General features: G+C 42.1%; 1 protein-coding gene across 1 annotated transcript; it reads left to right on the plus strand.

Annotated features, from left to right (window-relative positions):
- The first annotated feature begins 368 nt into the window (after window positions 1-368).
- Window positions 369-1,933, plus strand: LOC145017161 (uncharacterized). Its single transcript, XM_078975236.1, has 2 exons — window positions 369-736; window positions 1,441-1,933. Exons 1-2 carry the CDS (start codon window positions 481-483, stop codon window positions 1,737-1,739), a joined length of 555 nt encoding a protein of 184 aa, XP_078831362.1. The 5' UTR covers window positions 369-480; the 3' UTR covers window positions 1,740-1,933.
- The last annotated feature ends 13,115 nt before the right edge of the window (window positions 1,934-15,048 follow it).

Below are 15,048 nucleotides of genomic sequence, written 5' to 3' on the forward strand. Positions count from 1 at the left end.
AAAAGGAAAGTTTTTTTTAACTATTAAATGTACAATATATTTAAGTTTGTAGAGTTGAATGCATTGTATTGTAGAGAAATTTTGATAGAGTTGTATGGAAAGTAAATGATAATGTGGCAAATCATTGAACTCTAAAGAATTCAATACATTGTGGATACCCTAAGTTTGGTTTTATCTTTTATATATTTTTCGTTTTAAAAAAAAATTTATATAAAACTGTAAAAGAGAAAAATATGAACCAAATTTATGATACAACTAAAAATTGTATATAACTGTAAAAGCCAAACAAATATTGACCAAATTTATGATTAAAAAAAAAAAAAAAAAAAAAAAAATTTGTAAACCCAAGGTGCCAGAAGATGAATGGGAGCTTACAATTGTACATAGTAAAGTAGTTTCGGGAAGGTACACACTCTCAGGTCTTAAGTCATCTAAATTCGAAGGGTCTTTCTTCTCTACAGACAGAAAAACCAGAGAGAGATGGGGATTTGGGACGTGATATATTCCATCGGCGACGGAGTTAAAGGAATAACACCGGATCTATCGACGGTGAAACGCGCAGGCAGCACAGCTTACAATTACACTTCCGCCACCGTTACAAAGATCAATCAGGTGGCTAGAGTGGACGGTATTCACAAGCTCCCTCAGTACTGGCCCCAGATCACCCTTTTCACCACCACGCTTGCTAAAAACACCGCCAAATACGCCGCATACGAAGGCTTCAAACACATTCCTGGTTTGCTCCTTCCCTCTCCCTACTCCATTGTTAAGCCTAAAATCGAGTCGATCATCTGATGACATATTTGGCTTGGAACACTGTTAGGTTAAGAGTTTGTAACCTTTCCACTTTAGTAAAAAAGCAACATCTTATACCAAAATAATGGTTTCGCTTTAGAAAATGACACAAAAGATACTCGCATAACTCCTTAAAGCTCACGATATTTTCAAAACCACTCTAAAGTCTGTAATTTAGGGTTTCCATTCTACTCCTAGAACAATTTCTGGCTTGATTCAGAGCTTAAACAAGTGCTGAGTGGTTTTAATTCCATTAAATATTGGTTGTTACGTTTTCAATTCCACTAAATTTCTAACTGTTTCGATGTTGGAATGTACTGCAAGCAGTTTTTTTAGTGCCCATCTCTGATTCAGATGATTGATAGTTTTATGCTGAGTGTAGCTTTAGTTACTTGATGTTCAAGATATTCTCAAACTTATATAACAAAGAAACAGTAGGAAACTTTGAAACATTTAAACCTGCACCATACCTTAATGTTCAGTTCATAATTTTGTGCAGAATTCCGTTTGCTCTTTCACTTGTGTGGTTCTTTATATATATATATATATATATATATATATGTCCATTTCTTGAGAGATACTTGTTGCATTCTTGGTGATAGCCATTGAAGTCATTTGTTATACATTATGTGTGTACATACGTAGGTGCAACTGTGGCAACTAAGTTGGTTTCTGATACAATGCGTGAAGTTCAACGACAAAGTCAAAAAGATGGAATTAAAGGAAAGGTGGACAGATTGGAGGTAGACTTGAGGAGATTAACTCCACAACAAGGATGTTCAAGCGAAAATGGGAAATTAAGCTCTCAAGTTGCAGTTGAAAGTGGACATGAGAAGGCTAGAGACGTCATTAACATGTTCATGAAGACGGAGTTTGTAGGAAACCAAATGTTTCATGACTTGATGGTCCCTAAAATTGTTCGTATGGAGAAGAAAAACGAGTAGAAGTCAATCGGTGTAATGTGTATGTGTGTTGTTATGGCAGGTCTAAATATATGTAAGGCCCACGGGAGGAAAAAAGAAGGGCTCTTATGTCACAAATTACTAAATATATGTTTGGTGGCTTTGATATGTTTGAGACAAATATCACAAAAGACATCTTATTGTGGAAATCTTATTAAAATTAATCCCTCTATTAACTTCTTAGGCTACATGGAGTGGTAGCATTCTTACCCTCATCCTCAACATGTTAAATAAGAAGCATGTTACGGAAGTGATAAGAATATCTAAATATTTTTATAAAATGTAGTGATTTTTGGTTTGTATCAATTGCAAATGTTTTTAAATCCGTTTGAAATCATTTGCATAAAAACATAGAATCCTAGTGTTTTACTTATATTCTTTCCCTGAAAACATTAAAAATAGTGAAAATGTAGGGGTATGAACTCACAGTTGGTTGCGTGTATGTGCCGGATAACGAGACTGGAATGAGGACCCTCGAGTTGATGTACGTGGAAATTAACGGAATACTAATAATAATTAAACACATATTTGCATTTAAATTAGCGAACTTATTAGTTAAGGTGTTAGAAAACACTTGCTTTTGGTTAATGAATATTCTTGTGACTCGATCGAAGTGGAAAAAGTGGGTTTACAGCAAAGATTTACAATTCGAGGCTGTTTGCAGCCGTGAACGGTTTTCAACAATAAACTAATTTCGCCTTTGAAGATTTGAAGATGTTCTTGGTGAAAAACTTGATGATTTGAAGGTTGGATCTTGAAAGTTTGAATGTTCTTGGTAGAGATTTGATAGGATTTTTAAGTGAAAAAAATGAGAAATCTCTCAAGGAATATATATATATATATATATATATATATATATATATATATATATATATATATATATATATATATATATATATATATATATACTATCTTATAAAAGAAATCTAACTATTTCTAAAAATAGATTGATTATAATAATAATATTTTTTTAAGACGTCCAAATAATAAAGCTGATAGTACAAGTAAACATTAATAAAATAATATTAAATCTTAACCACATTTTGAATTCAAATATTTATCATCAAATCTCCTTATATTTATCAGCAATTTGATATTGTTCTCTCAAATCCCGGATTCATTCAAATTTTGAACCCTTTTAGATATCCTTAAATTTAGCATGTTGATTCAAATATCCCTCCAATCGCATATACCTCTTTGTTCCCTTATCTGCTATAAAGCCCACCGTCTAGGAACAAAAAATGACTTCATCTCCCAAATAACACCATAGTTTGATTATTTTGTTTTCGACATGTACTTTCTTTTGTAACATAACATTTTTGTAGAGGAAACATATCACCGAAAGAATTTACACACCCCGCCGCTTTGCGCGGGTACGCTGCTAGTGTATATATATATATATATATATATATATATATATATATATATATATATATATATATATATATATATATATATATATATATATATAAAGGTTGTAAAAATTGTTCGACGTTAGTTAGTCGGTGGACTGGGGTCAAGGGATTAATCGGCTAGATGGAGATTAATCGGGGACAATTAATTACTAATTTGTTAGATTTTAAAAAATTAAATATGACTAATATTATATAAAAGTTCATAAATACCACTAATATCATAAGAAAATAGGTTAATATGATAAATACAACACTAATCATACCTCAAATAGTTTTTATTGAGATATAACTTCTTCAAAGTGTTAAAATTTCATCGGGTTCTATATTTCAGTCATTTTGTATGCATGGATTAATCGCTATGCGCTCTCTAATCGGTCGAGTAGCGCCTAGGGATTAATCGGAGATTAATCGGCACCTAATCGGGATTTTTACAACACTTATATATATATATATATATATATATATATATATATATATATATATATATATATATATATATATATATATATATATATATATATACGGTTGAGTTTACGGTCGGAAACGGGTTTACGGCCGTAAAAGTGTTTGCGGCCGTAAACACAATGTTGAACGAGACTTGGCTGATTTTTAAAGTAAACTTGATTTTTTGTGTTATTTTGGTCCCGACACTTATATAAATTTAATTTATATAATCCAAGTTGTTTTCAACCCTTATAAGCCTGACAAAATTGACAAAATAAATAAAACTCGAAATTTTATATAACGAGATTTGACTTGTTTTGATAGAAAAAGGTTCGGGTTGTCACATCATCCCCCCGTTAGAGGGAATTTCGTCCCGAAATTCTGAAATGCACACAATTATGGACTAGGGAAAGAGACGCATATACTTATGTTGCATCTGATATTCGCGCTCCCAAGTGAATTCGGGTCCCGCTTGGCATTCCAGCAAACCTTCACTATCGGGATGCGACTTTGTTTCGTTCGTTTGGCTTCCCTATCCATGATTTCGACTGGCTCTTCCACGAAGATAAGACTCTCATTGACCTCGATTTCATCGAGTGGGATCACAAGAGTCTCTTCGAATAGAAACTTTTTGAGGTTTAACACGTGGAAGACGGGATGTACGTTGCTAAGTTCTTGGGGTAAACAAAGTTTGTAAGCTACTGGGCCGATCCTAGCAAGGATCTCGAATGTCCCAATGTATCTTGGATTTAGCTTTCCATGCTTTCTGAAGCGTATCATGCCTTTCTAGGGTGAGACCTTCAATAGAACGTGGTCACCAACCTGGAACTCTAACGATTTTCGTCTTTTGTCGGCATAACTCTTTTGTCTATCTCTTGAAGCCTTTAGTTATTCCCATATTTGTACGATCTTTTTGGTGGTTTCTCGGATGATTTCTGGGCCAGTGAGAGTGTTATCAGGGACTTGACCTTTAGTTGACTGCGTGTCACCCACCTCAGCCTAGCACAGAGGTGATCTACACTTACGACCATAGAGGGCTTCGAATGGAGCAGCCTTAATGCTAGTGTGGTAGCTGTTGTTGTAAGAGAACTCGACCAATGGCAAATGGGTATCCCATGACTTACCAAAGTCCATAACGCACACTCTTAGCATGTCTTCTAGGGTTTGAATGGTTCTCTCACTCTGCCTGTCGGTCTATGAATGGTAAGCTGTGCTCATATCCAGCTTAGTTCCAAGAGCCTTCTAAAGTAACTGCCAAAATCTTGAGGTGAATCTGCTATCCCGATCAAAGATAATGGACACAGACACACCATGCAGTCGAATTATCTCTTGGATGTAGATTTGGGTCAATCTCTCCATCTTGTATGTTTCTTTGATTGGCAAGAAGTGGGCGGACTTAGTCAATCTGTCGACGATTACCCATATAGTGTCATGGCCACTCAGGGTCTTGGGAAATTTGGTAATGAATAACATTTTGATTCGTTCCTACTTCCACTCAGGTATTTATGGCTATTGAAGTAGACCTGAGGGCTTTTGATATTCCACCTTCTCCTTGGCACAAGTCAGGCACTTGCCCACGAAGATAGCAATTTCTGCTTTCATGTTTGGCAACCAATAGAGCATTTTGAGATCCAGATACATCTTATCCGAACCTGGGTGAACGGAGTATCTGGTAATGTGAGCTTCGTTCATGACAACCTCCCTGTAACCACCGTACTTTGGGGTCCAGATCCGATTCATGAAATAATAAACTTCGTCTCCCTTGATCTCTAAGTTCTTTTCCATTCCCCTCAAATCTTCATCCAACATGTTCTCTAGTTTCAAGGCTTCCAGGTGAGCCTCTCTGATTTGGGTGGACAGATGGGAATGGATGGTCATTGTAAGTGCCTTTACTCTGCGACCTGAGTACTCTTTCCGGCTGAGGGCATCTGCTACCATATTGGGTATGCTGGGATGATAGCGTATTTCACACTCATAATCATTGAGTAGCTCTACCTATCGCTACTGTCTCATATTTAGCTCCTTCTGGTCAAAAATGTGTTGAAGGCTTTTATGGTTGGTGAAGTTGGTGCACTTGGTTCCATAGAGATAATGCCTCCAAATCTTTAATTCGAAGGCCGCTGCTCCCAACTCTGGATCGTAAGTTGTATAATTGACTTCGTGTGCTTTCAGATGTCTCGAGGCATAAGCAATGACTTTTCATTGCTACATGAGCACACAGCCTATCCCCTGATTGCATGCATCGCTATAGACCATGAAGTCCTCCGTCCCTTCTGGAAGAGACAAGATAGGTGCGTTGCATAAGGCCTGATGTAATGTTTGGAACGTAGTGTCTTGATTTTCTCCCTAACTAAAGGTTACACATTTTTGAGTTAGGGCGGTAAGAGGCTTAGAAATCCTGGAGAAATTATGGATAAACCTACGATAGTAGCAAGCAAGGCCCAAGAATTGGGGCTCAACCAATCCATGCCGATGATGATATCGAAGCTTTTTATGGAGATCAGCATGAGGTCGATTGGAAAGGAATAGTCGTTTAGGGTAAGAGTACAACCTATGAATAGGTCGTTAGTTCTCTCTTTATTTCCGTTAGCCATCTCGATGGTGAATGTTTCGGTTAAAGGTTGAGATTTATGCTTGAGTAGATGTTTAAATGCATGACTAACAAAACTCGTCTCTGCACCACTATCGAAAAGAATGCATGCATAAGAGTTGTTGACGAGGAACGTAACCGTAACTACGGTGGGATCAATGACTGCCTCCTCCTAGCCCATAGCTAGAACTTACCCTGTATTGCTAGCAATTTTCGCCTTTGGGAAATTTCTCTTGTAATGCCCGGTTTCATTACTGTAACAACGTGAATTTTCAAAACAATTTTTCATTTTTCAACAATATAAACCATCATTTAATATTCTAAAATCACATGTATAACAAATGTCATCGTAACAAAATACATCCCAAGATCATAAAACAATTCCTTCGTCAGTGAGTACAGATCACGCCGGCACCTTCCCACGGTCCTCGCTAGTACCTGAAACACATAACACAACAATTGTAAGCATAAATGCTTAGTGAGTTCCCCAAAGTACTACTTACGCACATATGCCTTTCCAGGCCCTGACCTTCCGGTCCATGTGTTTCAGGGAACTTCCGTCCCGACTCGGTAAACCTTCCGGTCCTACCTACGTCAACCTTACGGTCCACATCACAATGCCTTCCGGCCCATAACATAATGCCTTCCAGCCCATATCAATCATAGCATACATAGCACATACAACGGTTAACTTATCATATACAATACATACAACTCATAACATATCTGACCTTCCGGTCACACAATAAAACCCTTCCGGGTACAATATAGTGAGAAAACTCACCTCGTGGAAAGTCTAGAATCTCGCGTGCTCGCTATCTCCGAATCCCAACCCCACCTAATCATAATGAATATCATTTAATTAATATAGACTTCCACAACTAGAATTTACCCTTATTAATATTCCTCATAGGGGTAAAAGACCATTTTACCCTTCCTTAACTCAAAGTCCTCATGTTGACCAAAACCCTAAAAGTCAACAAAAGTCAACATCTTACAGTACGCGGGGCATACATCGCCAACCCACAATCGGGGTCTCGACCTAGTGCGCTGCGCATACTGGGAGTTACGCCCGGCGTAACACTCAGATTCATCCATTCTTCATTTTTGGTCTTAAATGGTTAGGACACTTCTTCAACTTCTAGATTCGGTTCTCTTTAAGCCTCCTTACCCATAAAGTCGAAACCTTTAAGCCTTGGCATGGCTGTAAAGGCTCCTACACTCCTTAATACCTTTCCATTTCAACTCAAAAGATCTAGATCTCATGCATGGCTAATCATTCACGTCCAAGATTACATTTTTATGAATCTACAACTCAAATGGACCAGAAATATGATGGATCTAAGCTAATGGAGACTACTTGCTCATAAAGTCTCCATCTTTGGGACCAAAACCCTAGAAAATGGTCCATAAAGCATACCACAAGAACTACAAGGCAAGATCTAAACTTTTTACCTTAGGAAGAATCTCCAACCTTTGCTAAACATGGATCTACACTTGAACACCAACTTCTAGCCTCCACAATGGACTCCTCTTCTCTTTTGCTACCTTGAAATGACACCACCAAGCTTAGAACACTCACAAACAAGCTATGAATGAAGGAACAACTCTCTTAGGGTTTATTTCTGAAGGATGGTGGCTGAGGAACCAAGCGATCTCATTCCTTTTATAGCCAACCATAAAATTAGGGTTTTTGGGTCTGGACCGGTTACGCCCAGCGTACCCGGGGGATGATGCGTTTAAATGAAGCGTGCGAGTACGCGCAGCGTACTCGCCCAACACAAAAGCCCAAAATGACAATATATCAAAAGATGAAGGGCTAATTAAAGGTACGTGAGTTCCGAGCTGTTACAATTCTCCCCCACTAGAACCAGACTTCATCCCCGAAGTCTTATACTGAAAACAATTCCGAATACTGCTCCCGCATCTCCGACTCGGACTCCCATGTCAGCTCGGACCCCTTCCGATGTTGCCACTGCACTTGCACCAAGGGTACTTCCTTATTCCTTAGAACCTTAACCTTTAGATCCCTAATTGCCACTGATCTCTCAACATAGTTTAGGCCTGCATCCACATGAATATCATCTAATGGTACCACTGCCGACTCATCGGTAATACATTTCCTCAACCGTGATACATGAAAGGTGTCGTGGATCTGACCCAACTTAGCAGCTAGATCCAACCGGTAGGCTACCCTGCCTACCCTAGCGATTACCCTGAAAGGTCCAATAGATCGAGGTCCCAACCCTCTTCCTGAATCATATCACTCCTTTCTAAGGAGAGACCTTTAAGAGCACCAAGTCACCAACCTGAAACTCGAGCTCGGACCAATGCCTGTCCGCATAACTTTTCTGGCGACTCTGAGTGGTCAACAATCTCTACCTGACCTGCTGTATTTGCTCGGTCGTCTGAAGCACAATCTCCGTACTACCCATTACCCGTTACCCCACCTCTCCCCAGCAGATGGGGGTTCGACACCTCCTCCCATACAACTCAAAGGGCGGCATACCAATGCTCGAATGATGGGTCTTGCTGTACGAAAACTATGCTAAGGGTAAATAGGTGTCCCAACTCCCTCCAAAATCTAAAACATACGCTCGGAGCATATCCTCGAGTGTCTGAATCGTCCACTCGCTCTGTCCGTCCGTCTGCGGGTGGTATGCGGTACTGAAATGCATCCTCGTACCCAACTCCTCGTGAAACTTCTTCGAAAACCTGGAAGTAAATCGTACATCCCGATCTGAAACGATCGGCATCGGAACCCCGTGTCGCGATACCACCTCCCTCACATATAACTCTGCCAACTTCTCCGCAGAAGAGCTCTAACTGATAGCTAGAAAATGAGCGCACTTCGTCAATCTATCCACAATCAACCAAATTGCATCGAACCCTCTCCCAGTCCTTGGCAATTTCGTAATAAAATCCATGGTAATCTGTTCCCACTTCCACTCGGGAATCTCCAGCGGCTGCAACTTACCATGCGTACGCTGGCGCTCGGCCTTAACCTGACGACAAATCAGGAACCTCTCGACAAACCATGCAACATCCCTCTTCATACAGGGCCACCAATACTCCTTCTTTAGGTCCAAATAAATCGTAGTAGCCCCGGGATGGATCGAGAACTTCGATCGATGTGCTTCTTCCATCAAAATAGTACTCGTCCCGCCCACAAACGGTACCCAAATCCGACCCTAAAATGTCATAAGTCCCCGACCATCAGTAACGAATTCCGATACCTGCCCGACAACCCGCTCCCTCTTTCGGTTTTCTAGTCTCGCAGCCTTAGTCTGGGCCCCTCGGATGGTGTCCAAAATTGGAGTCATCACCGTCAACCTCATAGGGACGTCTCGTATCGGGGCGCTCTCCGCCCTACGGCTCAACGCATCGGCTACAACATTAGCATTGCCCGGGTGGTACAGGATATCACAATCATAATCCTTCACCACATCCAACCATCTCCTCTGGCGCATATTCAGATTTAGCTGATCCATCAAGTATTTCAGACTCTTGTGGTCCGTGTATATGGACACCAAACCCCATAAAGATAGTGTCTCCAGATCTGGAGGGCAAACACCACAGCCCCCAGTTCCAGGTCGTGGGTGGGATATCTCGACTCATGAGGCTTCAGCTGCCTCGATGCATACGCTATAACGTGTCCCCTCTGCATAAGCACTGCCCCTAATCCAGATATAGATGCATCACAATATACCACAAAATCCTCCATCCCTTCCGGGAGTGCGAGCACTAGGGCCTCGCACAATTTCTGAAGAAGGGTCTCAAATGAGGACTGCTGCTACGGACCCCATGAAAATGAAACACCCTTTCGGGTCATCTTGGTAAGTGGCACGACGATCTTGGAGAAATCCCTGATAAACCTTCGATAATAGCCAGCCAATCCCAGAAAGCTCCTGATCTCAGTGGGCGATCTCGACACTTCCTATCTCATCACCACCTCGATCTTGGCCGGATCGACCAATATCCCCTGCTGGTTAACAAGGTGCCCTAGGAACTGGACCTCTCGTAACCAGAAATCACACTTGGAGAATTTGGCATACAGGCTCTCCGATCTCAATACTCCAAGAATCTCCCTCAAATGTTCCTCATGATGCTACCTAGACCTCGAATATACCAAAATATCATCAATGAATACGATCACCAACTGATCCAGCATCGACCTTCACACCCTGTTCATAAGATCCATGAACACAGCCGGGGCATTGGTGAGCCCAAAAGGCATCACCACAAACTCGTAATGTCCATAACGAGTTCTGAATGCAGTCTTCTGGATATCTTCATCCCGAACCCTCATCTGATGATAACCCGAACTCAAGTCTATCTTAGAGAACCATGATGCCCCTTGCAACTGATCGAACATATCATCAATCCTAGGTAACGGATACCGGTTCTTAACCGTCAACTTGTCCAACTCCCGGTAATCGATACACATCCGGTGTGAACCATCCTTTTTCTTGACAAAAAGAATTGGCGCTCCCCAAGGTGAGCTACTTGGTCGAATAAACCCCTTCCCCAACAGCTCCTGAAGTTGCGAGGATAACTCCTGCATTTCTGGTGGAGCGAGGCGATAAGGCACCTTGGCGATGGGTGCCGCTCCCGGAACCAGATCGATACGGAACTCCACTTGCCTTTCCGGAGGCACGCCCGGCAGTTCCTCGGGAAACACATCCGAAAATTCGCACACTACTGGAACCTCGTCAACCGAATTTGGCCTCCCCACGGCCACTCGTGTGTCCATCACATAGGCTATGAATCCACTGCAGCCTTACTGCAAACTCTGTCTTGCCCTGGCATCCGAACAAAATGCTAACCCACACCGGGTCCCCTCGCCATACACAGTAAGCACTCCCCCACTAGGGTCTCGTATAGTCACCAGTTGTCTCTCGCAGTCAATGACTGCTCCAAACTTACTCAACCAGTCCATGCCCACGATGACGCAGACATCTCCCATCGCTATAGGAACCAAATCTATAGGGAAATTGACACCAAAAATCTTGAGCACACATCCTCCCTGGCCTGAGTCTCCAACTCGATCTCCCTCTTCCGGGCATTTACCTGGAGCTCAGCAAATGTCCGGTATGTCGAGTTCGATATGAACTCCCGAATGTCCCTCCTTAGTACACCTAAATATCGGCTCATCCGAGCCTGCTCAGTGGACACCTGCTCAGGGCAGAACATCGCCCTCTCATGAAACTTTCGGGTGATCACAGTAACTGAATCGTTACCCTGCTTGAGGGTCAAGAACTCCTGAATCAACCGTTCCCTCTCCATCGGGGAACATACTCGTCTCTGAACATAGTAGTAAATCTCTCCCAAGTCACGGCCGAAATCTCCGCAAGAGTGAAGTTCGCCGTCACGAACTTCCACCAATCCTTTGCTCCCAGGCGGAGCTGGTTCAAAACGAACCATACCCTCAGATGCTCCGGACATGAACATGTGTATAAGCATCCCTCAATGTCAGCAATGCATCTCATCGCAGCTATCGGATCCTGCGTCCCGTCAAACTCAGGTGGCTTCGTTTTGCTGAACTCCCGAAATAGAAACGAATCACCTCCCTGTGGTCTGGCAGCAGCCACACCTGCGGTAGCTGCAGCGGCTGCAGCCTCAGTCACCGCGGCGTACCGCTCACCGAAAGTCTCCATCAGTGTGGTCTTGATAGACCCAAACATCTCCGGAATCTCGGCCCGGATCGCCGCAGCCACCTCTTCGTGTATCATCTGATGAATCTCCTCGTCGCTCACACCGCTCATCCCAGGTCTGTGGCGTGGCCCAACCATAATGCCTCTGAAATACAACATAAAAATATCAGAGACTCAATCGAGCATACTCGCACTCGATAACGCAACCCTACTCGGCCTCCGATACGCAAAGGATTCTTACTTGGGTTGCCCACTGATCCGGTGTTTTCAGTAGTACGGGCCCTATACGACCGACTACACCGCATCAGTATTCACCCCAAGTCCTCCTCCTTGGACCCCGAATCACGAGTACTCTATTCTTGCTATGCACTGGCTATCTACTCGCTCTCAAAGCATCTCATAACAGCAGGTTCCCCTAGACTAAGGCATCACAAATCAAGCCACTCTAGTCCTAATATGAATACCTAGTCTACTATAGCATGCATAATATATCATAACACATCTCATAACACATACTGTAAGGGTATTTTGGGGATTTTACCGTTCGGGCGCTGGCTGACCGTACACACTGCTTCTCCTTTGGTTGTACAAAATCTCTTATAAAATTTTTTTATGCCTTTATTAATTGAAGTTTTTTCTCAAATCCTCGGTTTGAGTTCAGTTACACCTGAAGGTGCATCCGAATCCCTCAAACCAAGGCTCTGATACCAACTTGTAACAACGTGGATTTCAAAACAATTTTTCATTTTTCAACAACATAAACCATCATTTAATATTCTGAAATCACATGTATAACAAATGTCATCGTAACAAAATACATCCCAAGATCATAAAACAATTCCTTTGTCAGTGAGTACATATCACGCCGGCGCCTTCCCACGGTCCTCACTAGTACCTTAAACACATAACACAACAACTGTAAGCATAAATGCTTAGTGAGTTCCCCAAAATACTACTTACGCACATACGCCTTTCCATGCCCTGACCTTCCCATCCATGTGTCTCAGGGGACTTCCGTCTCGACTTGGTAAACCTTCCGGTCCTACCTGCATCAACCTTACGGTCCACATCACAACGCCTTCCGACCCATGACATATATGCCTTCCGGCCCATATCAATCATAGCATACATGGCACATACAACGGTTAACTTATCATATACAATGCATACAACTCATAACATATCCGACCTTACGGTCACACAATAAAACCCTTCTGGGTACAGTATAGTGAGAAAACTCACCTCGTGGAAAGTCTAGAATCTCGCGTGCTCGCTATCTCTGAATCCTAACCTCGCCTAATCATAACGAATATCATTTAATTAATATAGACTTCCACAACTAGACTTTACCCTTGTTAATATTCCTCAGAGGGGTAAAAGACCATTTTACCCTTCCTTGACTCAATGTCCTCATGTTGACCAAAACCCTAAAAGTCAACAAAAGTCAACATCTTACAGTACGCGGGGCGTACAGACTTATGTACGCGGGGTGTACATCGCCAACCCACAATCGGGGTCTCCACCCAGTACGCTGCGCGTATTGGGAGTTACGCCCGACGTAACACTCAGATTTAGTCATTCTTCATTTTTGCTCTTAAATGGTTAAGAAACTTCTTCAACTTCTAGATTCGGCTCTCTTTAAGCCTCCTTACCCATAAAGTCGAAACCTTTAAGCCTTGGCATGGCTGTAAAGGCTCCTACACTCCTTAATACCTTTCCATTTCAACTCAAAAGATCTAGATCTCATGCATGGCTAATCATTCACGTCCAAGATTACATTTTTATGAATCTACAACTCAAATGGACCAGAAATATGATGGATCTAAGCTAATGGAGACTACTTGCTCATAAAGTCTCCATCTTTGGGACCAAAACCCTTGAAAATGGTCGATAAAGAATACCACAAGAACTACAAGGCAAGATCTGAACTTTTTACCTTAGGAAGAAGCTCTAACCTTTGCTAAACACGGATCTACACTTGAACACCAACTTCTAGCCTCCACAATGGACTCCTCTTCTCTTTTTCTACCTTGAAATGACACCACCAAGCTTAGAACACTCACAAACAAGCTATGAATGAAGGAACCACTCTCTTAGGGTTTCTTTCTGAAGGATGGTGGCTGAAGAACCAAGCGATCTCATTCCTTTTATAGCCAACCATAAAATTAGGGTTTTTAGGTCTGGACCGCTTACGCCTAGCATACCCGGGGGATGATGCGTTTAAATGAAGCGCGCGAGTACGCACAACGTACTCCTTGTATGCCTAGTGTACTCATCCAACACAAAAGCCCAAAATGACAATATATCAAAAGAGGAAGGGCTATTTAAAGGTACCTGAGTTTCGGGCTGTTATAATCACAACCATAGCAGGATTGACCAACTCCAACTCCAAGAGCCTGATTGGTTGTTTGGACTTGTGTTTTGTAGAAACGGGTTGTGTGTCCCTTTTTGCCACATGTGTTGCATTGCATGTCACGGCAGGGTCTGTGATGATGGAAGTTACACTTATCGCACCTTGGAAGGGTTCCATCATATCTACTGGCAGGTGCTTGAGTTGCAGAAACAGTAGCGGGAGTGGTAGCAACATGAACTGCCACTATTTGTTGTTTCTTGGAGGTCTCATGCAAAGATTTTCCCTTGCGCTTGTTCCAGAACTTTCTCTTTCCACTACTCTCCTTGGGTGGTTTGTGGGCGGCTGCTACGGGTTCATGGCTGTCTGCATGATCTATCAAGGTCTGTGCCAGCCGTTTGACACTATCAAATGTGAGGGGTTTAGCAGCTAAGACGTTCCCCAGAGCTGGGGGCATCAATCCCCATATAGATCTTTCAACTGTCTTGCACTCTGGGGTGACCAACCCGGGACACAAAAGAGCCAGGTCACTGAACCTAGCAAAGTATGCAACGGCATTGGAACCTTTCATCTTTAGGTTCCAGAGCTCTTGCTCCAGCTTTTTCATTTCTCACCTAGGGCAGTATTCAAATAACATCAATTTCTTCAAATCCTCCTAACTCATAACATTAGCCACCGGGAGAGTTAAGGATTTGATGTGGCCATTCCACCAAGTTAGTGCACTGTAGGTGAAGGTGCATGTTGCAAACTTTACTTTGCTGGATTCAGGGCAAGCACATATCTCAAAGATAGATTCGGTCTTCTCGAACCATCGAGTTAGAGCAATGACACCTCCAGT

This window comes from Lactuca saligna, chromosome 9 (assembly GCF_052625555.1).
Source record: "Lactuca saligna cultivar CGN05327 chromosome 9, ASM5262555v1, whole genome shotgun sequence".
In the NCBI taxonomy this organism is placed as follows: Eukaryota; Viridiplantae; Streptophyta; class Magnoliopsida; order Asterales; family Asteraceae; genus Lactuca; species Lactuca saligna.